Below are 21654 nucleotides of genomic sequence, written 5' to 3'. Positions count from 1 at the left end.
GCACAGGAATTTTGTAAAAGATTAATAGCATGATAAACCCCAAAGTAACGGAGTAAATTCCTAAAAGTATGAGCTCTAAATAAAAACGTAGAGAAACACTCAAAAAAAACTAAATCTTAATTGCCGAAAAAATATATAAAATCAAGTGTATCAGTAGGTATTCAAATAATAAACAATTTATTGATAAATACACTATTTGGACATGCTATAGAAATAAAATATAAAATATTACGATGCTTTCTAAAGAAATTCAGTTCCAAATATCCCCCCTGAATTCAACATATAGCCGAAGATGATAAATCATAGCTTAATCTTGGAGTCAAAGAAAAACGTGAACGTGAAACCGATAACAAATACCTAATCTCGCCCTGGCAACGAAGCGAGTAATCCGCCGGCGTCGGTGCCGCGTTTCTAGCGGGCACTCCACCCACAGAGCTTTTCGGTGAAAAGTTTGCACCGCTCTCGCCAGAGAGCCAAAAGCTCGGCTCTCCGAAAAAGCCGACATATATATACATATCTATGCGAGTGCCTCGGCCAGTTTGGTGCGGCGTCGAGTAGCGAGCGGTTGTGCAGAACAGAAAAAAAGAGTTGGAACCCGAGGAATCCAAGCAACTAGCAGCATGTATCACCTGAAGAGTCTGGCCCGCCAGGGCGCCCGCCACCAGCAGGAGCTGGCCACGCTGGCCAAGGCACTGCCCACCGCTGTGATGCAGTCGAGCCGCGGCTATGCCACCGAGCACCAGATTCCCGACCGCCTCAAGGATGTGCCCACCGCCAAGGATCCGCGCTTCTTTGACATGGTCGAGTACTTCTTCCATCGCGGCTGCCAAATCGCCGAGGAATCGCTGGTGGACGACATGAAGGGCAAGCTGACCCGCGACGAGAAGAAGCAGAAGGTGAAGGGCATCCTCATGCTGATGCAGCCCTGCGACCACATCATCGAGATCGCATTCCCCCTGCGCCGCGATGCCGGCAACTACGAGATGATCACCGGCTACCGCGCCCAGCACAGCACCCACAAGACGCCCACCAAGGGAGGCAAGTGTTGATCCAAGATAACCCTAGAAATAAGAAGTGAGAGCTCTGCAAGTAGCTAGTACAAAATGGGACTTTAAAAGGTTTCCAAAGGGGATGCCAACAAAAGTGCCATTATCACTAGATGATTCAGTTTTTTCTTGAAAGTCTGGAACGAAAAAAGCAATTACCTAGCAAGTTTAAAGCTAAAATTTGTCAACACTTAGTTAAGTTTTAAATAACCCTCAGAACAGCTGTTGTTGCTCGATGCAAAATCGATTTTTCCTTAGGCATTTCTGGCATTTCGTCTTGATTTTTCAAGTTATGTAACCCCCAGTATATGAGCACAACAGACCAGACCCCTTTTCCTCACGTTCTGCGCATGTACCGCCGCCGCCTGTTTTGTTTACGTTTTAGCCGACTGGGCTCCCCCTTTCTCCCCATATTTTTCTTTTTTTTTTGTTCTTTGAGGTTTTTAGGCCGCATTGCATAAGGCTCGGGCGTTGGGCACACGTGTTTGCATTAGATTTCCAAACCCTTCAAGTGTGCCACCATTCAAAAACAGTTGTACATATGCTGAATATACTGCCCGCTTTTCGCACATTTCATTATTTTCGAGCTGGCAAATGTATTTTTCGATTCTTTCGCTGCTGTTTGTTTTTCCTTTGGCTGGGTGCTATTTATAATGAACTTTTGCTTGTGTTTTGCTTTCTAATTGAAATGAGAACACACCACTGCACAGTGTGTCAAGTGCTGGGCAAAAAGTAACGCCCCCAACCACCGAAAAAAAAACCCCTTGTTGTCAGGCCACTCAAATTGTTTGTTCCGAATTCTGTATTTTTTGCTTCGTCTCACATTATTAATTATAGAATCAGCTTGGTGCTTATCAAAAAAAAAAAAGAACTAACAAATATGTAGTGAAAAATATTCGACTAGGGAATCTTATCTGACCTTGGTTATGCGCAAAAATAGAAAACAAAAACAGCCGAAAAAACGCTATGTCCCTACAATTTGTTGTTTACGATTATTGCCACGCTTCTTAGCACTTTATGATCTTGTTTTCGATCCATAGATCGATCGATCATGTGGCTTAGTTGGGTCACCAAAAGTTGTAAACAGCCTGTTACTAAGTGAGTTGAATTCACCTTATGGCTCGTCGTTAATGATTCACTCAAATAGAGCTCTGCTATTTCAGTCGAAGGTGCTAAAAATTGCTAGTCTATTTATTTACTTAGTACCACTAGATCAATGGACAGTGTTTAATGGCCACCATTTTGTGCGCTCCATGCTCTAATTAATGCTAATTCCCGCTGATGCATCTGCCATTTAGCTGTTAATTATTTAATACGTTCTGCGTATGTACATATATCAAGTCCGGTCTCGAATTTCGGCAAAAGTGCCCCTTAAAAAAAAAAAAGCCGGCTCATGAATTTCGTTTCGTTTGGTTCCCTGCCCAAATGTTGGGTTGTGTGTGCCTCTGAAGAACTGGTTTCAATTTGTCCGGGGTGTCTGTCCGTTCGGTTTGTTCACGTGATAGTCACGTTGTGCCAAAAAAGAATTGAACAGAAACTGCGAGTTTAAGATATACCATATGCGTCATACCCTGTACCACTGTGCTGGTTTTCATTTTTTTTTTTTTTAACACATGGGGGTCCATTCAAAACCGATTTGATCTGGCCTGCGGCTATGGAACTTTCTACACATGTCGATGAACCGATCTAAATTGTCTAGCCAATTGACGGGTCTGCTCTGCAATTACCCAACTACAAGTACAAGTGATGCATTCAAACTCGAATCGAACGCGACAAAATACAAAACTGATAATGTAAAGCGGCGCCCTATCGCCAGTATATTATTTATACATATTTATTATAGACATGTGGCGACATTTGCACACACATTAGTTCAAGTACTTGGCAGTTATCTTATTGACAAACATGTTCCGATTCTATTTGCTACCCGTCGAGAGTTGCACTCGAAAAATGCGTATGCAAATCGTGTTAATTGTGTTACACTCAAGTTGATTCCGATACTTACCCCCACTGGAAAAAACAAACAAACCTGTCCCCATTATCTAGTTCACAGCTAAATAGTTGATCACGATGGCATCGACATCGAAATGGCAGTTTTCTTAGCACTTAACGTCGCTGGGGGTGCGTCCATATCTGCGTCACTTCCGTTCTTATCGAGCATTGAGATCCCAAGGCCCCCCTGACCAAAGATTTCGGAGAAGTTTTTGCACTCGGCGGCATTCTAATCATATGGCGTAGAATTCTGGTCAGCTGACTTGCTGAGGCAACCGGTTTGGTCTATTCGAAAAACAAAAAGATCGTCGCCTGTTGCCAATGGGGGGATATATACATATGGGCATACTTATAGACGTGGCTATATGGCACACACACACAGCCACACGATCGAGCCCCCAAATGTGTTATCGCACCACCGATTGTATAAGCAGCATGCCCAACTAGACTATATAGGCAGCAGCTATCTGCGGAACCTTAATAGATTCATTATTTCTGTATTGTTTTTCGAAAAGTTTTTGGGCAAAAAAACGAAAAAAAGTCCCCGGTTCAAGCCAGTTGTTGCTGTTACTCTGGCATTTCGTATATCGGCGCTGCTGTTTTTTGTTCGTTTTTTATGGTAAACATAAGCGAAAAGAAAGGCGAAGACTGGAGCTTCGCCAAATAGAGAATGATTCGCTGTCGTCAAGCGCGTTGGGTACAGTCAGCACCATTCTCAGCTGGACTTGGGGTTCGATTCGATATGAGGGCTTAGCTCACTCAGCGGAAAGGCGGAGAGAAGACGCCGAATGGCTGGAAGAAAGGGTTCTGCAGACTCAAAAAGCACTCATTATAAACTGCAAAGGGTCCACGTTCGCTTGACTGAATGATCTCACAATATTATTGTGTCTTGTTTAGTACTAAGAAATGCTACGTGAATATAATCTTCTCAACACCAGCTCACTTATCTAAAAGTTTATTATTAAAGAGCAAAGATTGTGTGCTCCTTAAGATTATAGATTCAGTAACAGCGCAGAAGAAACTATTTTTAGGTTGTTTACAAGCATACCGGATCATAATTCACTTCAGTCGCGACAGGATAGTGTACTTTAAAATCAGACTGCCCCTTGAAAAACAATGATACACCAATAAGTTTCAGTCGGTACATAATGATTGGTAATTTTTGAACTTGTGTACTCATCGTTTTATTTGTTTATAAGTTCCAGTTGCCGGGCCCCAAAAAAATGCTACACAGCTGATAATGTCGAGAACTCATTTCGAGTGCCAAAAGTGAATTCTGAGATTGTTTCTTGTGTGGAGAAATCAAAAGTTCGCTTGATTCATGGTCACTATCGTCCACTTGGCAACACGGCATTTAATTTAATCGCAAGAAATAAGTTAATTTGGGATTTTATAGTCTTGTTTTTTGGGGGCTCGTCCCGGGGTTCTAATGGGTAAGTCATTAATTCACCTAGTTCTGCATACAAATTTACGTATGTATAAAAGCCATTTGGTGGAACTTGCTCTCGCCAATAAAGCAGCATATATATTTATCGATCCATAAAAACGCAATTTTGCGCACTTTGCACTTTCAAGTTCTTACAATTAAAACACGCTTGTTAAATTCGAATTACAAGCAGGAAACTTTGGCTTATCTAATCGCCGCCTTCCCAAAGATATCAAAATTATATGTGCCAAGCAAATAAAGATAAGAACCAAGGAGGGGTTTTTATGGTTTCTGTTCATGGGATTGTTGCGCCATCGGCGAAAGGTTTCCCCACGTCTGCCAGATGCAATGATTTCGTTTTTAGGGCACGTGCTTTAGCAAACCAGCCAAGAAATGTTCGGTTGTATCATCGATTCGAGGAGAACTTTTGCTTTCCGCGAGGAATTCGTGTAGTTTGTCGTCTATTTTTGGATTTGTCTGTTGGATTTAGGCCAAAAATGAAAGCTGCAACAAGGTCGCCTAAAGTTCCGAGCACACCTGTCGTATACGTAATGTGCTTATGCAATTCTTTTCCCTTGCAGGCATCCGTTTCTCTTTGGATGTGTCACGCGATGAGGTCAAAGCCCTGTCCGCCCTGATGACCTTCAAGTGCGCCTGCGTGGATGTGCCATTCGGCGGAGCCAAGGCCGGTCTGAAGATCAACCCCAAGGAGTACTCCGAGCACGAGCTGGAGAAGATCACCCGTCGCTTCACCCTTGAGTTGGCCAAGAAGGGCTTCATTGGACCCGGCGTCGATGTGCCCGCCCCCGACATGGGAACCGGCGAGCGCGAGATGTCCTGGATTGCCGATACTTATGCCAAGACCATCGGTCACCTGGACATCAATGCCCATGCCTGTGTCACCGGCAAGCCCATCAACCAGGGCGGTATCCACGGACGCGTCTCGGCCACCGGTCGCGGTGTCTTCCACGGCCTGGAGAACTTCATCAACGAGGCCAACTACATGAGCCAGATCGGTGAGTGTTGCATCATTTTTTAGTTTTGAAAGAGCATCATCCTAATGGTCATATCTACATTCTTAGGCACCACTCCCGGCTGGGGCGGCAAGACCTTCATCGTCCAGGGCTTCGGCAACGTGGGCCTGCACACCACCCGCTATCTGACCCGCGCCGGAGCCACCTGCATCGGTGTCATTGAGCACGACGGCACTCTGTACAACCCGGAGGGCATTGACCCCAAGCTGCTGGAGGACTACAAGAACGAGCACGGCACCATTGTGGGCTACCAGAACGCCAAGCCCTACGAGGGAGAGAACCTCATGTTCGAGAAGTGCGACATCTTCATTCCCGCTGCCGTCGAGAAGGTCATCACCAGCGAGAATGCCAACCGCATCCAAGCTAAGGTATAGTTTAAATTGTATATAACAAAAATATCCTGTAAAAATGGGAATATATTCCCGTTTATATATAGTTATTTTATAAATTATTAAAATAATTTTCATACATTTTAGATCATTGCCGAGGCTGCCAACGGCCCCACCACCCCCGCTGCCGACAAGATCCTCATCGATCGCAACATCCTGGTCATTCCCGATCTGTACATCAACGCCGGTGGTGTCACCGTCTCCTTCTTCGAGTGGCTGAAGAACCTGAACCACGTCTCGTACGGTCGCCTGACCTTCAAGTATGAGCGCGAGTCCAACTACCATCTGCTCGGTAAGTTTATATCACTATTATTATCCAGAACAATAGGCTCTTGAAGGCACTTGCTCCTCATCTCTCTATCTATCGATCTATCTATCTATCTGAATAAGTATACTTTGGCCCATTGATCATGCCATCTCATTGATCGGTTTATGGATTAGTTATGCTATTTATTTTAGAAAACACAAAACCTATCAGAATAGCGCTTGCTCTTTCGGCATTTGCTCTTCCCATATTGGTTCAGTACTTCCAAATTTCGTTTCTCGTCAATTTACTTTCGATCCTATCCACCTACACCTGAAAATCAAACCATAACCAAGAGACTCTAAGATCGTAATTTAATTTTGAAGTATCATCTAAGTAATTCGTTGTTTATTCTTCTTCTTTTTCCGTTTCTCTATCAACAATGTAGCCTCAGTCCAACAGTCAATTGAAAGAATCATTAATGACGGTACATTCTGATTATTAATTCTTTTCGTTACCACCTATCCATCCTTAAGCCCAAAAAACTATTTCTACCTCATGTTAACCTTTTTTGTAGTTAGTTATGTTCTGTAACATTTATTCTATGCATATATTACTTGTTGTTTCTGCTTTATCCAAACAAAAAACACAATATCATAATCAGACTAATACTAGGAACCATCCAATCCTATGCTTTAAATCGGTATCTAATTATTTGGTGGCTTAATACACCCTGTCATATATGTCTATGTTGTCCATTGAGCATGTGGCACTCTTAACTAATCGCTTTGTCCTTTTGTTTCCCCCATCGCTGTCTCCCTGCAGAATCCGTGCAAGAGTCCCTGGAGCGTCGTTTCGGCCGTGTGGGCGGTCGCATCCCCGTGACCCCCTCCGAGTCGTTCCAGAAGCGCATCTCCGGCGCCTCCGAGAAGGACATCGTGCACTCCGGCCTGGACTACACCATGGAGCGCTCCGCCCGCGCCATCATGAAGACGGCCATGAAGTACAACCTGGGCCTCGACCTCAGAACCGCTGCCTACGTCAACTCCATTGAGAAGATCTTCACCACATACCGCGATGCCGGCCTGGCCTTCTAAGCCCGCTGAGTGTGCTGATTAGCCCCCAGACTCTTAACTAGTTAATTAAGCAATCGAACTCAAGAGCATAACTATTGCTATTGATCCATGCACCGCCGTCTTAGATGAAAAGTCACAAAACCGAAATGCAAGAATCGTAATTTATATCTATGGCAATTGGAGCTGGCCGGAATAACTCTTTTAAAAAACAAAGCAAAACAAAAGCCAACTTTCGCCCGTGTTTCGTATTAAGTTGAACAAGTTGCGAGCTTATTATTGTTGATTTTCTGTAATTTTTAAGTTAATGAGCGTCAAAGTGAAGCAATTGCATTTTCAATTATGTATCGCAACGTCTCGTACCGTCAAGTCGCGTTTATCGTACGATCGCTCCGTTGCCGTAACATTAAAATAATCAAATATACACAAAACTAAACTCTAAACAAGTGCATTTTAATTGTCGATTGCGGTTGGTCACTTAGCTAATCACAATGGAATACAATTGTTAGTCTCAATAATAAACTACTCGTACGCAAAAACGTATATATCGCTGGATCGACTGGAATGTATAAAAAATATATGGGTTCTATAATACTATAAGTACACTTTTGTGATAAAAACGGAGATACAGCACAGCGTACATGTGAGAGTATCCGTGTCCGTATACAAATTGGAAGAGGTTTGATAATCGTTTAAAGAACTAGTGGACTACAAGCTACAGGGAATATATGTCTCCGGGTCCGAGTGCATGTCAACGTGGTGCAATCTTTTGATAGGAGCAGTGAGTCAAAGAACCAACGATTTCGGAAACAATTGCTGCTTCACATAGTCGTCAATCATCTCCATGAGCAGCTCGCGAGTCACTTTCGGATGCTGCAGCACGTAGCCAAAGTCTTTCAGTTTCGTGTTATCCAAGTAGAGGTGCTTATGCTGAAGCTGCTCCTCATCTAGGTACGGTGTCAGCGGGGTGTTGTCGATGCCATTGCGCTGGCAAATCTCGGCCCAGGGTGCCATGTGCTTGTCGTTGATTTCACTGACGGTGTCCGTGGGATAAAGCTGCAAATTCAAGCGTATAATAAACAATAAGCTAAAGCTTAGTGCGCTGATTAAATGCTAACTTACTTTTGCCAAATTCGACATTACAAGGCCGAAGAAATCCAAATTGATGTCGAAAATATCCACTAAAAGATTACTAATGGTGCCCTGCGTCGATGCTGAATCATCGCAGATGTTGTAGATCTGACCGGCGGTCTTGGGACTCTGAGCCAATTGCCAAACGGCAGCGCACACGTCCGATACGTGCACCGTATTCAAACGCATGGCATCGTTCCACAGCAGCTTCATTGTCTCGTTCAGGTATTTGTATATGGCAGCGATTATAATGCGCGGCACTGTGAACGGAAGGCAATGGGTGGTGGGTTCGGGTTTAACCCACGGGCTTTGTCAATTACATCAATTATCGGGTATCAGCGAAGAGGGGACACTCACTCAAATAGCGCTTATCGCCAATGCCATAGACCACGGGCAAACGGACGACCGTGTAACTGAGATCGTCGATGTTGGCCAGTTCCTTCTCCACCTTCAGCTTCTGCTTGGCCACGCCCGTCCAGGGATCCGTCTTGCAGTCCTCTTTCAGCTGCGTCTTCTCGCTGCTGTTCACGCAACCGGAGCTGAGTTCCACGTACCGTTTGACCCGTTGGTTAGCAGCCTCGTTGGCGCAGTTCAAGCTGAGCTTGAGGATACCCTCCTTGTACACGGCATCATCCTGGTTGGCACGCGTCTCGGCCGCACAATTGATGACAATGTCCCAGGCCCGGCCGGTGATGGGGTGTGGCGCAAAAGCCGCCTTGCAAGAGGCTGTAAGAAAACAAAGGGCAGCGTTCTATAACCAGTTTAGGTGCAAATGCATTAGGGTGGCTCGTTACGGGCAGCGATAGCAAGGTGGTACTTGAAAATTCTATATTCGATAGCTCTTTCTTTCTACTAGAAGATTAATAGCGGAGTATGGATCCCCATAGGCGTTGTGATCCGCATCCTGGTGGAAAGAGGCACCCTAATGTAATGATTACCTACCGGCGTTTATTAGGTTGGCGCTGCAGAACTCCACACGATCGCTCTCGAAGACCCGCGTTTGCTCCTCGTTCAGCCATGCCATCTGTGGAGGGGTCTTATCGGCCAGTCGTATTTCCTGCGCCAGTTCATTGTCCAGCAGATAAGTGGCCAAGTTGCGTCCAATGAAGCCGCAGCCTGCGGGAAGAGGAAGAGCAGCGATGCAGTCAGCGATGCTGATAAGCGGAAGTGTGGAGTGGGGAGCGGGGGCAGGATGACGATGGTGAGGATGCAGGGGGGCCACTTACCACCCAAAATCAGAACAGTCGGCTTTTCAGACATGCTGCAGGCGCGACACGGTCAACCGGAATGCGAATGAGTCAAGTCGAAAGATATATATTTCTTAGCGCTCGGAATGCTTTTTGTTGTTTTGTTTGGCTGTATTTCTAGTGTGACCACCCCGTGGTCATTCTTAAAGCAAGAAATACCTTCAATGCTCCGTAAGCTGGTCACACTATGGCGCTGTATTCAAACCTCTTTTAATGCTCCTTAATGAGCTTAGATCGTTTTATTTATTTATAAAAAACCAAATACAGCTGCTCCTTAATTCTTACTTCATAGGGCTTCAGTGTCATAAAATTGTCATTGTTAGTCTACCTTAAGCCTGTCACCAAGGACAGTAGTTTTGCTACATTGCGTTCCTTTCAAAATTTATAGGTTAAGTTTTCGAAAAGAATTGCCAAGCTAACCAAAACTATCGGAAAGTAATCCTTTTAGGGTCAATGACCTGGTCACTCTGTCAAACGTCACTTGTCAATCGTCCATTTTGACTAAAGTCAGCAAACGGACAGGACGCAAAACTTTTTCTTCTCAAAAGGTAAGACTACTTATATGCATACATACATATATCGGACACGTGGGCCTTAAAAACGTGCTTTCAAGAACTTAGAGAGCAACATGCCTGGAGTTACAGTAAAGGATGTTGATCAGCACGTTCTGACCAAAAATATGGCTGCTTTTCTCAAAAAATCCGGAAAAATTGATGTGCCCGAACAGGCCGTCTACGTGAAGACTGGCAAGTTCAAGGAGACTGCTCCTACCGACGACGACTGGTTCTTCACTCGCTGTGCCTCCATCATGAGACACCTGTACCTGCGCAGTCCCTCAGGCGTTGGGGACTTAACCAAGATCTACAGCGGGCGCAAGCGCGACGGAGTTCGTCCGGCCAAGCACTGTCGCGCATCGGATGGCTGCATTCGCAAGGTGAGTGGGAAATGCTTGTGTTTTTAGGTTATGTTAAATATTTCTTGTCATGTATCTAACAAATGAACAGGCTCTGCAAGCCTTGGAAGCTGCTGACATGGTGGAGAGGCACCCGGATGGTGGTCGCAAGCTGACTCCGCAAGGACAACGTAACTTGGATCGCATAGCCAACAAGATTGTGGCCAAGCAGCGAGAGTGCAATGCACCAGTTCCCATGATTATCACTACCTAAGATGCTAATACCAATACCACGATGGAGCGTCTTTGAGTGCCTTGTATTTTCAATACATTCTCAATAAATCGACACCAAAAATAAAATTAAACAACTATATATATAATAAAATAACTTAATACTTGAAATGTAAACGATTTGATACTTTATTTTTGGCACAAACACGCCGAATAGCAAGAACCCAAGTTATAAAATGTTAGCTAGACCACAAATCATCCGAATTTTTGTTGCCAGGAGCTCTGAAACCGCGAACTATGATCTCGGCCTGCCACCAACCGCTGGTTTCATTTGCTGCTTTCAAAAAGACCTGCTCTTCGTTGGTCTGGCTAACGTCTTCCCCAGATTTATCCAGATTCAACACGCCAAGATCGTGGTAAATGTCCATCTCCTTGCAGCAGCGTAATTCATTTGGTGTGTTTTCACTGCAATGCAGTAGATGCAGGTGTATGTCCTTGCAGCTGCGCGGAAGTTGGCTTAATACATGCTTAGGGATTAGATTAAATGAGTCACAATGGGATCCTTGGAGACGATCTGAGTCTGTAAGGAGCTCCATTTCTAGAAACACGTTGGTGACTTTCAGTTCGGTAGAGAAGAGCCTGTACAGCTCCTCGCAGGTGAGCAGGCGGAGCAGCGCCTGGTTGATGCGACCTTCGGGCAGGGCATGGTGCTCGCAATAGTGATCTCTGGATATGGAATCATGTGGTATGTGCACGGTATAGGCCTCCGAGGGCATGAAAATATTGTTGCCAAACAGAAATCGCAGGCTCTTCACTTCAGAGCTCCTGAAGGCTTGTCGGATGACCTGTAGCAGAGAACTAATAAGTAAAGACCAAAGGAGTCCTGGATGTTAGGGGAAACTCACCTCTCTCATGTCACTAATGGATTCCTTGGTGGCCTTTGCCTTGGAGCGTTGCTGGTTCCTTTGGTAGTGGGCAAAGGACTCCTGATCCTTGGATTCCTCCGATTCATCCGCATCTGACCATTTGTCCACATAATATTTGTATGTTTTGTACACAAAGGGGATTTGCCGGCGTTGGTAAAGCAAAAAGTCCAGGATGCCATTCACGAACTCCGCGGTTGTCCCACTGGTCAGAACCTCAATGTTATCCAGTTTGAGATCAACATTCTTGATATTTTGATCCATTAAAAGGTCGCAATATAACAAATTTAAACAAATGCTCTTTTCGAACTAATTGCAAGCGTTGCCAGACTGAAACACTCAGCTTGTTTACAGTAATCGATAAGTATATGAAAACAGTGACTATTAAAATTTGTTATTTCCAGTCTTGAAATCATTTATATTTTGGTTCTTAATCATTACTTTTAATATAATCTGATTGTTTAAGCATTTCCTGCCTATTTTGATTTTCACGTTTTTTAAAAATATTTGTTCACCATTAGAGTTGCCAGACGTTCATATTTGCAGAGTACGGCACCACAGCTAACGCGAATGACTAGTAATTTTGTTGCCGACAATAAAGAGTAAAAAGTTCATCAAACGTTCGGCACAGCAGCAAGCACCAAGACAAAATGGTAAAATATCACCTTCAGAACACCCTGAACCCATTTACAATCGAGAATAATACATTTGCAGGGACAAAACCAATCGGCTCAAGGGGGAGCTGGCGAAAAGAAAGATGACAAGGATAAAAAGAAGAAGTACGAGCCTCCAATCCCAACGCGCGTTGGCAAGAAGAAGAGGCGCGCAAAGGGTCCAGATGCGGCCATGAAGCTGCCCCAGGTCACGCCCCACACCCGCTGCCGCCTTAAGCTGCTCAAGCTGGAGCGCATCAAGGATTACCTGATGATGGAGGACGAGTTCATCCGCAACCAGGAGCGTCTAAAGCCCCAGGATGAGAAGAACGAGGAGGAGCGCTCCAAGGTTGACGATCTGCGCGGCACCCCCATGTCCGTGGGCAACCTGGAGGAGATCATCGACGACAACCACGCCATCGTGTCCACATCGGTGGGCTCCGAGCACTATGTCAGCATTCTGTCCTTTGTGGACAAGGATCAGCTGGAACCAGGCTGCTCCGTGCTGCTCAACCACAAAGTACACGCTGTGGTCGGAGTTCTCAGCGACGACACGGATCCAATGGTCACGGTGATGAAACTGGAAAAGGCCCCGCAGGAGACTTACGCAGATATCGGTGGCTTGGACACTCAGATCCAGGAGATCAAGGAGTCTGTCGAGCTGCCACTGACCCATCCCGAGTACTACGAGGAAATGGGCATCAAGCCACCCAAGGGCGTCATCCTATATGGGCCTCCTGGCACAGGCAAGACCCTGCTGGCCAAGGCAGTGGCCAACCAGACCTCGGCCACTTTCCTGCGCGTTGTAGGCTCAGAGCTGATCCAGAAGTACCTAGGCGACGGACCCAAGCTAGTTCGTGAGCTCTTCCGTGTGGCTGAAGAGCACGCTCCATCCATTGTGTTCATCGACGAAATCGACGCCGTGGGCACAAAGCGATACGATTCAAATTCTGGCGGCGAGCGGGAGATTCAGCGTACTATGTTGGAGTTACTGAACCAGCTGGATGGTTTCGATTCGCGCGGCGATGTAAAGGTGATCATGGCCACCAATCGTATCGAAACCCTTGACCCGGCGCTCATTCGACCCGGTCGTATTGACCGCAAGATCGAGTTCCCGCTGCCCGATGAGAAGACCAAGCGCCGAATCTTTACCATCCACACATCTCGCATGACGCTGGCCGAGGACGTGAACCTTAGCGAACTGATCATGGCCAAGGATGATCTATCCGGCGCCGACATCAAGGCCATCTGCACAGAGGCCGGCTTGATGGCGCTGCGGGAACGCCGCATGAAGGTGACCAACGAGGACTTCAAGAAGTCAAAGGAGAGCGTCTTGTACCGGAAGAAGGAGGGCACGCCCGAGGGTCTTTATTTATAAGTCGAGCGAAGATATACTTTCAAGTTAATTTTGATAATTCCCAAACACATGCATTAAACCACATTAACACTAGAATCGCTCCCCGATGTGAATAAATTCGTAGTTGCCGGGAGTTGCTGTGCCAGTTTTCCTAGGAGGTCGTCCACATAGGTCCTTTGTTTTTCGGATATAACGTTGAGTGGAGCGCCCTGATTCTCCAAATATGTGAAGTGTGCTTTATCTGTTGCATCTGCCAGTTGGAGTTTTTGATAAGCCTCTCGTTCTGCATTCCATTCTAAAGTGTCTGCTACCCCCGCATTACTTATGGTTTCATAGAAGGCACTCAGTTTGGACAGTTCGAATCCGGTTTTGAAGCCATTCTCAAAGCCTTCATCGAAGCTCTCTTGGAAGACCTTTTCCCTGCCATCGGCAACTCCATCTGCATAGCTTATCTTGAAAGGGAAAGGGTATTTAGTAGTCGTGTTTACTCGGCAATGTAAAGCCAGCTGATTTCATCATGAAAGCTGGCCACGCCAAACTCATTTTAAACTTACTTTTGCCACTTTTTCCTGAACACGATGATAATTAGTCGAGCTGATCTCTTTAAACTCAGTTTCATCATCCGAATCCCCAAGTGCCGACATTATTTTTATGCAGAATATTAAAGCAGGCAGAGGTAAAGATTTAATAACAAACAAAACGAGCGTTTTTTGTAACAGGTGTGACCGGGTTTTACATGCCAAATATTACCGATTCATAAACTAAACTGTGTAAACATCTTTCAAGAATCTTTTAGTTGTTAAAAAATAACAAGAAGTTTAAAAAGAGTACAAGTTTTTAAGTGCTGAATTTGGATATCAGAAGATTTAAAGTTATTGCGACTCAAAAATTGAGTTAAATAATAATTTGAAGAACAGATTATTTGAAATTTGAAAATTTTCGGTTATAGGGAGCTTAGGGAATTCAGTCGAAAATTGGAAATTGCACAATGGTTGTAGGCGTCTTTCCACTGGCTAAACTAGCTTTACTTGCCATTAAGCACATTAGTAAGCCCATTGGCAATCTGATCAAGCAAACGGCCAAAAAGAATAAGTCATTCAAAACCCTGGTGGTTGCTCCTCCGGCGAGATGTAAGTTAAATGCGTGGAATGCCCACTAGTTATCATCATAACCAGTATAATGTTCAGTATACCACGTTATTGATGTGCGCTCCAAGATGTGGATGCTGGGACTTGGCCAACCTCGTCTAATTCCTCCCCTCACTGACGCAATGACTATCCAAATGGGTGGCGATATCCTGGGCGAAATGGTCATCTTCATTATTGGCGCCACGCTGATTGTCGGGGAGTTCAAAAGGTATGCAAGCCTCGATTATCACAAAGAAATCTCGACTTATTTCAAATATGCTTTTAGGCAAGCCAAGAATGACAGGTTGAAGCACGAAAAACACAAGATGCATCGGGAGAAGCTGGAGGAAAGAATTGGTGACCTCACCAACAAGGTCACCCGCCAGACCAAGGAAATCAATCAGCTGAGGAGCAAGCTGGGAAGCAGGGAAACCTATACGGAAACCTATACGGCATATAGCAATACAGGGGATTTGGAATGTAACTGAATTGGCCTGGAAATCTCAGTCGCCAGTGTACATATACGTGCCAAATTTTATGTAACGCACAATGGTGATTGGCAGTTTCCCAGTTGGAAAAATTTTCATTCATGGCGTGAAACGGATTAGCAAGCCATTCGGAGACCTTCTGATTTGGATGGGCAAGCATCATCCCTTCATCCGGCGCTACATCATCATTCCGCCTGCCCAGCTCTACAACACCTTTGAGGTTCGTTCCAAGCTTCGTATGCTTCGATTAAAGCAGCCCAGGCGGATTCCATCCCTCTCCACTCCGATCGCCACCAGATTGGGCGCTGATATGCTGAGTGAGGCTTTTGTGTTTGGCATCGGCGCGGGTCTCATATACTATGAGCTTTCAAAGTGTGAACTATTTGAAATGATTTAATAATTTGTATTTCTATAAAATTATTTGTTTTTATAGAACATATGCAAAAACTAAGAAACAGAACCAGGAAATTGAGGATCAGAAAAGAGTTCTAGATGAGTGCGTGGACTGTATCAGTGCAGATGTGGAACGGAACCAAAGGGAAATAAACTGGATTATGGCAGCCCTGAAGAACGTGGGAAAATAAGGATTTATAATTTTATTATGTAAAAAATAAATAAATGAGTAATTTCCAAGTTCGTTTTATCGAGAGTTGCCTATTATTTGCGGTTATATTTCCAGTTTCAAATTGTCATCACTATCGTGCATCGCTACGCACACCGCTTCCTTAAACACATCTCTAATTTTGCACGAATATTTTGTAATAGTTATTAGTAAGAAAAACAGTAGTAAAGAAAAACAATGGTTATTGGCGTCTTCCCGGCGGCCAAGCTCGGCATCTTGGCCATCAAGCAGGTCAGCAAGCCGATAGCCAACGTGATCAAGTCCAATGCCAAGTCGAGTCCCTTCTTCAGAAAGTACATATGCATGCCGCCCGCACAGTGTAAGTGGTGCGATGTGATTAGATGAGATTACGGGCTCTAATCCCACATTTTCAGTCTACAACTGGGTGGAGGTGAAGACCAAGATGTGGGCCCTGAACATGGGTGGTCGCGTTAATGTTCCACCGTTGAACGAGGCGATGGCCATTGAGCTGGGAGCCAATCTGCTGGGCGAGTTCATCATCTTCTCGATCGGAGCCGGTCTTTTGATTTTCGAGTACTCACGGTTGGTAAACAGAGATCCCAAGCCATTCCAGAGCTATATTGATCCAACCACCTTTCAGTCAAACCATCAAGGAGAACAAGAAAAACGAGTTGGCGCAATCGGAGAAGATGGCACTGACCAATATGCTGACGGAGATGAACTTTCGGCTGGAGCGACAGGATGCCCAGATACGAGAAATGACGCGAGTGCTGGCTGATCTAGGTTCCATTTCCTCCAAACCAAAAACAAGTATCACGTAATCATATTCCAACTCCTTTCAGATTCGCGAAACATTTTCCGGTGGCACAAGGAGCCCATTCAGGAATACGTGCCCTTCGATCCCGACACGCCGGACCAGAGTGCCAGCGCCAGGAATCCGAAAAAGTTCGACAGCTTATATGACCCGCAAGGCGGTATGGCCTTCCGCGCCCTGCACTTCCTGGACACGCAAATCTTCGTGGACGGACGCAACCGCAAGGCCAAGGAGGCTCTCCAACACCTGGATGAGGTGGCCGTGCAGCTGGAGCAGTCTCTGGGAGAGGCAGCCACCGTTGCCAGCTCACTGCCTACAAAAGCAGCCGAGCTTTGACCAAAGCGGCAGCTAGAGCAGGATCTGGCCCTGCTCATGATGGCGGTGGCGATGGAGGAACAGTGAGGCTGGCCGCTTGTACACATTCAACCTGCAGACCATTTCATCAGTGCTAGTTATGATCAAATCGCGTGTTACCATTTCGTACTTTAAGTATAAAAGTCAATAGTATTCTATAACTATTGGACGTTTGTAGTTATATTTATTAATTTTTATTGTTACCGCAGACAAACAACTAAAGAGATGAAAAACAGTGTACAAGATGAGTGTATGAAGTGATGGATGGGTTTACTCCTGGCAGACCAGGTCCTGCAGCTGGCGCAGTTCCTCTCCAGGGGGCAGCAGATCATCCAGATAATCGCTAAACCGGAAACATATGGCGTACAGACTGCGGCGCACTGCGCATCGAAGCACGTTGAAGCTGGAGCTGGATGTCCTCATGTTGCCTATCACGCTACTTAGCTTATCCAGCTCATTTCGCAGCTTGTTGATCGCCTTGATGATAGCCGGCAAATCGTTCTGCACCACTCCATATGGATCCTCTTTGAGCGAGGCTGCGCACACCTGAGCCAGAGCCTGCGTCATATACACTACGGGCAGAGAGTTGGCCAGCAGAAACGTGGTCTTGGCACCTTCGGGTTCGTTGAATAAGTAGACAATGCCGGGAACGCGCTGTATCAACCGTTGTAGGGACTGCTCCAACTGCGTGGATACTCGCTCACACCAGTTGGGAAAATGAGGGATGCCATCCGCTGGACGATCTACAGCAACCTCGCGACTGGGCGACACAATGGGTCGAATGCCGTGTTTCTGGTTGTATTGCTGCAGCAACACCTTCTCGGCCATCAAGCTAGTTGTAAGCGATTCGGTTATCTTCGGCATCGGCAGACTCTGGGCGCCTTTGAGCATACTTATCTTCTGCATGGACTCGATTAGCTCTTCGGTAAAGCTGCCGAGAATGCTCAAGCACTGGTCGCAGAGGGAGCGCCAACTTGCTGGACGGTTGCCCGGCTCAGTCAGCTGGAATATCTCTGCCCGTTGTGGCGAGTTCTTTCGCAACGCCATCTTATAGAAATGATGAGCAGCAAGGCACTGCACCGCATACACATTGAAGACTCCGAGACCCGCTACCAAGGTTATCTCCTGTTCATGGGCAAAAGCAGCTCGCGGCTTAGTCACCACCAGTGGAAAATCCTCCGAGAGCAGAATGCCGTAAAAGCAACGCATTAGGTGCATGTTGCTCAGAATCTGTGCGGTCAGCAAATAGCCGTAAAAAAGCAGGCGCACATTGGTGGCTACTCCGAAGAATCCACCCAGTCGCTCGTCCATGTCCACAGAGAGAATGTGACTAAGTCTGTGGCATACCATGGGTCCGAAAAGACAAAATACGGCGGTGTAACTGATCGTAGGCAGCAGCGAACTTACTAAAGATTTCGCCAAACTGGCGTAGAGCAGTTCTCGCATCTTCTCCGCCCGCGACTGCTCCACGATGGGGAATTCAATGGAGATATCCTGGCGCATGTGAACGGAGACAAAGTAGTAGCAGCCGGCGGTCATGCCGATGCCTAGTAGATAGACATTGTAAGCACTAATGCAATCCTGGCCATAGCACTTATATTTCAGGTGTCTGGAAATAAAAGGAAGCATAGGTATTGACCGAATTCAACCAACTGTATGTATACTTACTGATAGTCTGTGTGCAGATAGCCCGTGTATAGCCAGGCGGTCAGCAGGCCGACCAGAAGGTGGGCAAACAGAAAGAGTACCTTGCGTGGACCGTAGTGCAGGAGCCACCGGTAGCGAGTTGGGCAGTATCGTCGCTCCGACAAGTGCTGCTGGCACAGAACCACACCGTAGAGCACGACTGAGGCTACCAGAGGGATGCTGGCAAACCAGGTGTACCAACTGGCTACCAGACGCAGTGTTCCCGTCACCCAGGCGAACGGATGCAACAGTTGGAAGTTCACAAACAGCAGGAACACTGTGAGCAGCAGGAATTGGATTCCCACGCTGAGGAGCACGGCGCGCAGGCAGCGGCCGAGCAGCAAGAGCTTGCAAGCGTTGCTGGAGGAGCTGGCAGACATGTTTGCGATCTGAACTGCTAGACCATCGAGGTATCACCAATAATTTGATTTAATTCTATAATTTTTTAATTGATTTCGCGATTAATTGCAAATATTCGACGGTTGCCGACAACGCGCGCGTTGTTGCACTTTTAGGTGTGACCGCATGCGGAAACTGGAGCTGCCCGTAATCGATAACTCATTTGATGTCAGTAGTGAGTAACCCTAATGTAAAACGGTTTTTTGAAATACATCTCTTTAATTACAAAGCACAATTTTGTAAAACTAGCAAGTTCACTATTAAATGGCCCTTAAAAACGTATGACTAAATTAATATATCTTCAATTTTCGACTTAATTTAAGCTTCAGTTCTTCTTATGCTTCGGCCTGAGGTAGCATTGGAAATAAAAGTTGGCGAACATGATGAACATGATCGTCGCGGAGCAGCTGACCAGAAAGAGGGTTCCCTGCGATGCAGTGCACTGCCGCTGCATGGCGGTTAAGGCGCAATGGCCAAACATGAGGAGGAACTGCAGCATTTGCATGAGGGTCAAGTACCGCTTCCAACGCACCGTATTGCCCTCTATGGCCGCATAGTAATAGGCATACATGAAAATATGAACTAATACATTGAAGGAGCACAGGAAGAAGAGTTGACCTCCGTAGCCATAGAATCGTATGATCAAGTATCCGGCGGATGGCATCAGGACGTGGTGGAAAACGTGCAAAAACGTTATTTGCGAGTACTTCTTGCGCAGCACGCAGAACACGGTGTCAAGCAGGTCAACGATCTTGTTTATGTAGTAGGCATAGCTGATGCAGCGCTCCCAGTTCTTCAGCGGATGATTCTGCTGCAGGACGGTCATGCAGCGAAAGTTGTACGGTTGGAATACCAACATAAAGTAGTATCCCTACGAAGGAAGCTTTTATCAATTGAAAAAAAAGGATGTAGGCTCAAAATTTCGACTCACGGGCAGAAGCATCATTATATTGTAGACGATCTGGAACAAGTTATAGTACTTAAGCACTCCTCGCAGATTATAAGGTTCTCGATGTTCCATGAACTTCCTGCCGGCCTTAAAAACTACCAGTAGGTATCCAATGAGGATAATTATGATGGGACCGGGTCCAGTTGCCAACGGCAGTTGTTTGGAGTCCGCATAGGGCGTTCTAAATATTTCCAACATTTCTGTTGCCTAATTATTGTGTACTTTTCAATTTGACAAATAAAACAACTGTTGAGCCGCCTTGCTGGCTCATGTCTTTGCTAATGAAAACCTAAAGATTTTGTATGCTTACTTTTTAAATGAGTAAGTTCCCTAGGCAAGTTAGATTGAGTTGTGTGCAATACCAAATTAAATAAATTTAAATAAATGTAATTGACACTGTTATTTGGAAAAAGCCCTGCCATACTGTTGGCTGATCGATAAGTCCGCTACCGATTGTTGCATCGATGGCACAATCTGGCATCACCGAACTATCGATTGCACAGGTTGTGGCTTTGGCATATTACAGTCGTCCGTCTTCGGTCACATCACATTTTGTTGTTGTCGCGGTCGGAAAAGTGCACGGAGTTACGGTCGTCGATTCGTCGATTTTCCGTTAAATACAGCATATAAATTCCAAAACAAATGTGCGCACTCGCCGCCGCCGTAAACGCATCGCAATAAGGTGTGTAATGTGTCCAATTGGCCACAAATGAAAGTGAATAAAGTCATAAAATTCGTGAAGTTAAAATACAAAAAAAAAATAAATTTTGTGTGCGCGTTTGCCAATGAGAGTGAGAGAGCAGGCCAGAAAGAGAGAATGAGAGCGAGCCATAATATTGCGTGAATCGAATCGAGCGACACAAAATTGTTGTAATTAATTCATATTTAATTGGCATTTGGCGTAATCCGAGTCTGTGCATAATAAAGCCCAAAGCGAAGTGCAGTCGTCAGTTGGCTGTCGTGTGTTTGTTGTGTGTCTTTTGTAGCGTAATGCGTATTGAGGTCACTTTGTACATATTATAGCAGCAGTAAACCGCAGCATAGGCACGCGTATCGTACATGTGCCTGTGTGTATGTGTGCGATTGCCCAATACCCATACCAGTGCACCGAGATAGCCACCAATGTTCGTTTTCATCCCACTGCCCAAGGCGAACAGCTGCTCTACCCCCTCCCCCTCCTCGGCCCATTACGCTCTGCTCTCGTGTTGTTTGTGTTGTCGCTGATCGCCGGAGCAGAACCGCAGGGCAGGTGGTGGCTATTGCCCACTGTGCCGTATTGTCCACCGTGCAGCAGAGGCAAACAAACAAACAAACGAACGGGCACGCATTAATTATACTACTTAAAATATGGTCTGCAAATTGTGCTAAACTTAACATGGCAGCTGAGAGCGAATGAGCGCGACAGAGAGGGAAAGGTGGATGGGAGGTGGTGTGGGTGATGCCTTCCCCTCGCGCACTCTCTCCTTTCCTCTCGCTCACTGCCTTCGGTGTCTTCACTTCATGCTCCATTCACCTACTTTTACGCGCTCTGCGCTCTCTGCTCTCCACTTTTCACTCGATTCGCCACTGCTGACGTTCGTTTTCTGAATTCCAAATGAAGTCATGAGATTGTACAC

The 21654-nt window shown here is 45.8% G+C and overlaps 12 protein-coding genes across 19 annotated transcripts in view; 7 read left to right on the top strand and 5 right to left on the bottom strand.

Annotated features, from left to right (window-relative positions):
- The first annotated feature begins 541 nt into the window (after positions 1 to 541).
- On the top strand, positions 542 to 7647 carry LOC117142814 (glutamate dehydrogenase, mitochondrial). Of its 2 annotated transcripts, XM_033307029.1 has the most exons (6): positions 542 to 1038; positions 5046 to 5480; positions 5547 to 5866; positions 5975 to 6179; positions 6580 to 6618; positions 6957 to 7647. In XM_033307029.1, exons 1-6 carry the CDS (start codon positions 621 to 623, stop codon positions 7226 to 7228), a joined length of 1689 nt encoding a protein of 562 aa, XP_033162920.1. In that variant the 5' UTR covers positions 542 to 620; the 3' UTR covers positions 7229 to 7647. The 2 variants fall into 2 exon arrangements, with proteins under 2 accessions (XP_033162920.1, XP_033162921.1); XM_033307030.1 differs by lacking the exon at positions 6580 to 6618.
- LOC117142818 lies at positions 7637 to 9700 on the bottom strand. The gene is made up of 5 exons (XM_033307034.1): positions 9562 to 9700; positions 9278 to 9451; positions 8693 to 9061; positions 8327 to 8595; positions 7637 to 8260 (listed from the first exon to the last, which is right to left on the bottom strand). The coding sequence occupies exons 1-5, from the start codon at positions 9593 to 9595 to the stop codon at positions 7991 to 7993; spliced, it is 1116 nt and encodes a 371-aa protein (XP_033162925.1). The 5' UTR covers positions 9596 to 9700; the 3' UTR covers positions 7637 to 7990.
- A 295-nt stretch (positions 9701 to 9995) lies between these two features.
- Positions 9996 to 10882, top strand: LOC117142822 (40S ribosomal protein S19b). The gene is made up of 3 exons (XM_033307041.1): positions 9996 to 10130; positions 10196 to 10516; positions 10587 to 10882. Exons 2-3 carry the CDS (start codon positions 10211 to 10213, stop codon positions 10746 to 10748), a joined length of 468 nt encoding a protein of 155 aa, XP_033162932.1. The 5' UTR covers positions 9996 to 10130; positions 10196 to 10210; the 3' UTR covers positions 10749 to 10882.
- LOC117142819 lies at positions 10871 to 11970 on the bottom strand. Its single transcript, XM_033307035.1, has 2 exons — positions 11611 to 11970; positions 10871 to 11550 (listed from the first exon to the last, which is right to left on the bottom strand). The coding sequence occupies exons 1-2, from the start codon at positions 11890 to 11892 to the stop codon at positions 10945 to 10947; spliced, it is 888 nt and encodes a 295-aa protein (XP_033162926.1). The 5' UTR covers positions 11893 to 11970; the 3' UTR covers positions 10871 to 10944.
- A 199-nt stretch (positions 11971 to 12169) lies between these two features.
- Positions 12170 to 13734, top strand: LOC117142817 (26S proteasome regulatory subunit 4). Its single transcript, XM_033307033.1, has 2 exons — positions 12170 to 12281; positions 12343 to 13734. Exons 1-2 carry the CDS (start codon positions 12279 to 12281, stop codon positions 13657 to 13659), a joined length of 1320 nt encoding a protein of 439 aa, XP_033162924.1. The 5' UTR covers positions 12170 to 12278; the 3' UTR covers positions 13660 to 13734.
- On the bottom strand, positions 13618 to 14380 carry LOC117142821. Its single transcript, XM_033307040.1, has 2 exons — positions 14193 to 14380; positions 13618 to 14090 (listed from the first exon to the last, which is right to left on the bottom strand). The coding sequence occupies exons 1-2, from the start codon at positions 14280 to 14282 to the stop codon at positions 13713 to 13715; spliced, it is 468 nt and encodes a 155-aa protein (XP_033162931.1). The 5' UTR covers positions 14283 to 14380; the 3' UTR covers positions 13618 to 13712.
- A 16-nt stretch (positions 14381 to 14396) lies between these two features.
- Positions 14397 to 15259, top strand: LOC117142820 (putative OPA3-like protein CG13603). 2 transcript variants are annotated; one of them, XM_033307038.1, is made up of 3 exons: positions 14397 to 14768; positions 14826 to 14994; positions 15052 to 15259. In XM_033307038.1, the coding sequence occupies exons 1-3, from the start codon at positions 14627 to 14629 to the stop codon at positions 15251 to 15253; spliced, it is 513 nt and encodes a 170-aa protein (XP_033162929.1). In that variant the 5' UTR covers positions 14397 to 14626; the 3' UTR covers positions 15254 to 15259. The 2 variants fall into 2 exon arrangements, with proteins under 2 accessions (XP_033162929.1, XP_033162930.1); XM_033307039.1 differs by having other exon boundaries at positions 14690 to 14768; positions 14855 to 14994.
- A 33-nt stretch (positions 15260 to 15292) lies between these two features.
- Positions 15293 to 15837, top strand: LOC117142823 (putative OPA3-like protein CG43998). Of its 2 annotated transcripts, none has more exons than XM_033307042.1 (2): positions 15293 to 15625; positions 15687 to 15837. In XM_033307042.1, exons 1-2 carry the CDS (start codon positions 15315 to 15317, stop codon positions 15835 to 15837), a joined length of 462 nt encoding a protein of 153 aa, XP_033162933.1. In that variant the 5' UTR covers positions 15293 to 15314. The 2 variants fall into 2 exon arrangements, with proteins under 2 accessions (XP_033162933.1, XP_033162934.1); XM_033307043.1 differs by having other exon boundaries at positions 15293 to 15473; positions 15687 to 15772.
- Positions 15838 to 15980: 143 nt separating this feature from the next.
- On the top strand, positions 15981 to 17244 carry LOC117143899 (putative OPA3-like protein CG13603). Its single transcript, XM_033308805.1, has 4 exons — positions 15981 to 16194; positions 16250 to 16418; positions 16477 to 16619; positions 16679 to 17244. Exons 1-4 carry the CDS (start codon positions 16053 to 16055, stop codon positions 16984 to 16986), a joined length of 762 nt encoding a protein of 253 aa, XP_033164696.1. The 5' UTR covers positions 15981 to 16052; the 3' UTR covers positions 16987 to 17244.
- On the bottom strand, positions 17172 to 19202 carry LOC117143898 (nucleoporin Ndc1). The gene is made up of 2 exons (XM_033308803.1): positions 18673 to 19202; positions 17172 to 18613 (listed from the first exon to the last, which is right to left on the bottom strand). The coding sequence occupies exons 1-2, from the start codon at positions 19068 to 19070 to the stop codon at positions 17275 to 17277; spliced, it is 1737 nt and encodes a 578-aa protein (XP_033164694.1). The 5' UTR covers positions 19071 to 19202; the 3' UTR covers positions 17172 to 17274.
- A 99-nt stretch (positions 19203 to 19301) lies between these two features.
- On the bottom strand, positions 19302 to 20352 carry LOC117143900 (elongation of very long chain fatty acids protein F). Its single transcript, XM_033308806.1, has 2 exons — positions 20021 to 20352; positions 19302 to 19960 (listed from the first exon to the last, which is right to left on the bottom strand). Exons 1-2 carry the CDS (start codon positions 20234 to 20236, stop codon positions 19415 to 19417), a joined length of 762 nt encoding a protein of 253 aa, XP_033164697.1. The 5' UTR covers positions 20237 to 20352; the 3' UTR covers positions 19302 to 19414.
- A 223-nt stretch (positions 20353 to 20575) lies between these two features.
- LOC117142211 (mucin-5AC) overlaps positions 20576 to 21654 on the top strand; it is a 28143-nt gene continuing 27064 nt past the window's right edge. For all 5 annotated transcript variants that reach the window (XM_033306043.1, XM_033306044.1, XM_033306042.1 and 2 more), the window contains exon 1: positions 20576 to 20720. The gene's annotated coding sequence lies outside the window, so the exon portion shown is untranslated. The remainder of the gene's footprint in view (positions 20721 to 21654) is intronic.

The sequence above is a fragment of the Drosophila mauritiana genome, chromosome 3R (genome assembly GCF_004382145.1).
Source record: "Drosophila mauritiana strain mau12 chromosome 3R, ASM438214v1, whole genome shotgun sequence".
Classification (NCBI taxonomy): domain Eukaryota; kingdom Metazoa; phylum Arthropoda; class Insecta; order Diptera; family Drosophilidae; genus Drosophila; species Drosophila mauritiana.
Note: the sequence above shows the minus strand (reverse complement) of the source record. Positions and strands in the feature narration are given on the sequence as shown.

What these genes read in the sequence shown, in the direction of transcription:
- LOC117142822 (XM_033307041.1), top strand. Translation starts at nt 10,211, where the DNA reads ATGCCTGGAGTTACAGTAAAGGATGTTGATCAGCACGTTCTGACCAAA. An exon ending in CGGATGGCTGCATTCGCAAG is followed by an intron (nt 10,517 to 10,586) that starts GTGAGTGGGAAA and finishes ACAAATGAACAG; the next exon opens with GCTCTGCAAGCCTTGGAAGC.
- LOC117142814 (XM_033307029.1), top strand. Translation starts at nt 621, where the DNA reads ATGTATCACCTGAAGAGTCTGGCCCGCCAGGGCGCCCGCCACCAGCAG. An exon ending in CAACTACATGAGCCAGATCG is followed by an intron (nt 5,481 to 5,546) that starts GTGAGTGTTGCA and finishes CTACATTCTTAG; the next exon opens with GCACCACTCCCGGCTGGGGC. An exon ending in TGAAAGAATCATTAATGACG is followed by an intron (nt 6,619 to 6,956) that starts GTACATTCTGAT and finishes GTCTCCCTGCAG; the next exon opens with AATCCGTGCAAGAGTCCCTG.
- LOC117142821 (XM_033307040.1), bottom strand. Translation starts at nt 14,282, where the DNA reads ATGTCGGCACTTGGGGATTCGGATGATGAAACTGAGTTTAAAGAGATC. An exon ending in TTCAGGAAAAAGTGGCAAAA is followed by an intron (nt 14,091 to 14,192) that starts GTAAGTTTAAAA and finishes TTCCCTTTCAAG; the next exon opens with ATAAGCTATGCAGATGGAGT.
- LOC117142823 (XM_033307042.1), top strand. Translation starts at nt 15,315, where the DNA reads ATGGTGATTGGCAGTTTCCCAGTTGGAAAAATTTTCATTCATGGCGTG. An exon ending in ATATACTATGAGCTTTCAAA is followed by an intron (nt 15,626 to 15,686) that starts GTGTGAACTATT and finishes TTGTTTTTATAG; the next exon opens with AACATATGCAAAAACTAAGA.
- LOC117142818 (XM_033307034.1), bottom strand. Translation starts at nt 9,595, where the DNA reads ATGTCTGAAAAGCCGACTGTTCTGATTTTGGGTG. An exon ending in CGCCAACCTAATAAACGCCG is followed by an intron (nt 9,062 to 9,277) that starts GTAGGTAATCAT and finishes GTTTTCTTACAG; the next exon opens with CCTCTTGCAAGGCGGCTTTT. An exon ending in TAATGTCGAATTTGGCAAAA is followed by an intron (nt 8,261 to 8,326) that starts GTAAGTTAGCAT and finishes TTGAATTTGCAG; the next exon opens with CTTTATCCCACGGACACCGT.
- LOC117142820 (XM_033307038.1), top strand. Translation starts at nt 14,627, where the DNA reads ATGGTTGTAGGCGTCTTTCCACTGGCTAAACTAGCTTTACTTGCCATT. An exon ending in GGTTGCTCCTCCGGCGAGAT is followed by an intron (nt 14,769 to 14,825) that starts GTAAGTTAAATG and finishes TATAATGTTCAG; the next exon opens with TATACCACGTTATTGATGTG. An exon ending in ATTGTCGGGGAGTTCAAAAG is followed by an intron (nt 14,995 to 15,051) that starts GTATGCAAGCCT and finishes ATATGCTTTTAG; the next exon opens with GCAAGCCAAGAATGACAGGT.
- LOC117142819 (XM_033307035.1), bottom strand. Translation starts at nt 11,892, where the DNA reads ATGGATCAAAATATCAAGAATGTTGATCTCAAACTGGATAACATTGAG. An exon ending in CCATTAGTGACATGAGAGAG is followed by an intron (nt 11,551 to 11,610) that starts GTGAGTTTCCCC and finishes TCTCTGCTACAG; the next exon opens with GTCATCCGACAAGCCTTCAG.
- LOC117143900 (XM_033308806.1), bottom strand. Translation starts at nt 20,236, where the DNA reads ATGTTGGAAATATTTAGAACGCCCTATGCGGACTCCAAACAACTGCCG. An exon ending in ATATAATGATGCTTCTGCCC is followed by an intron (nt 19,961 to 20,020) that starts GTGAGTCGAAAT and finishes CTTCCTTCGTAG; the next exon opens with GGATACTACTTTATGTTGGT.
- LOC117143898 (XM_033308803.1), bottom strand. Translation starts at nt 19,070, where the DNA reads ATGTCTGCCAGCTCCTCCAGCAACGCTTGCAAGCTCTTGCTGCTCGGC. An exon ending in TATCTGCACACAGACTATCA is followed by an intron (nt 18,614 to 18,672) that starts GTAAGTATACAT and finishes TTTTATTTCCAG; the next exon opens with ACACCTGAAATATAAGTGCT.
- LOC117143899 (XM_033308805.1), top strand. Translation starts at nt 16,053, where the DNA reads ATGGTTATTGGCGTCTTCCCGGCGGCCAAGCTCGGCATCTTGGCCATC. An exon ending in ATGCATGCCGCCCGCACAGT is followed by an intron (nt 16,195 to 16,249) that starts GTAAGTGGTGCG and finishes CCACATTTTCAG; the next exon opens with TCTACAACTGGGTGGAGGTG. An exon ending in TTGATTTTCGAGTACTCACG is followed by an intron (nt 16,419 to 16,476) that starts GTTGGTAAACAG and finishes ACCACCTTTCAG; the next exon opens with TCAAACCATCAAGGAGAACA.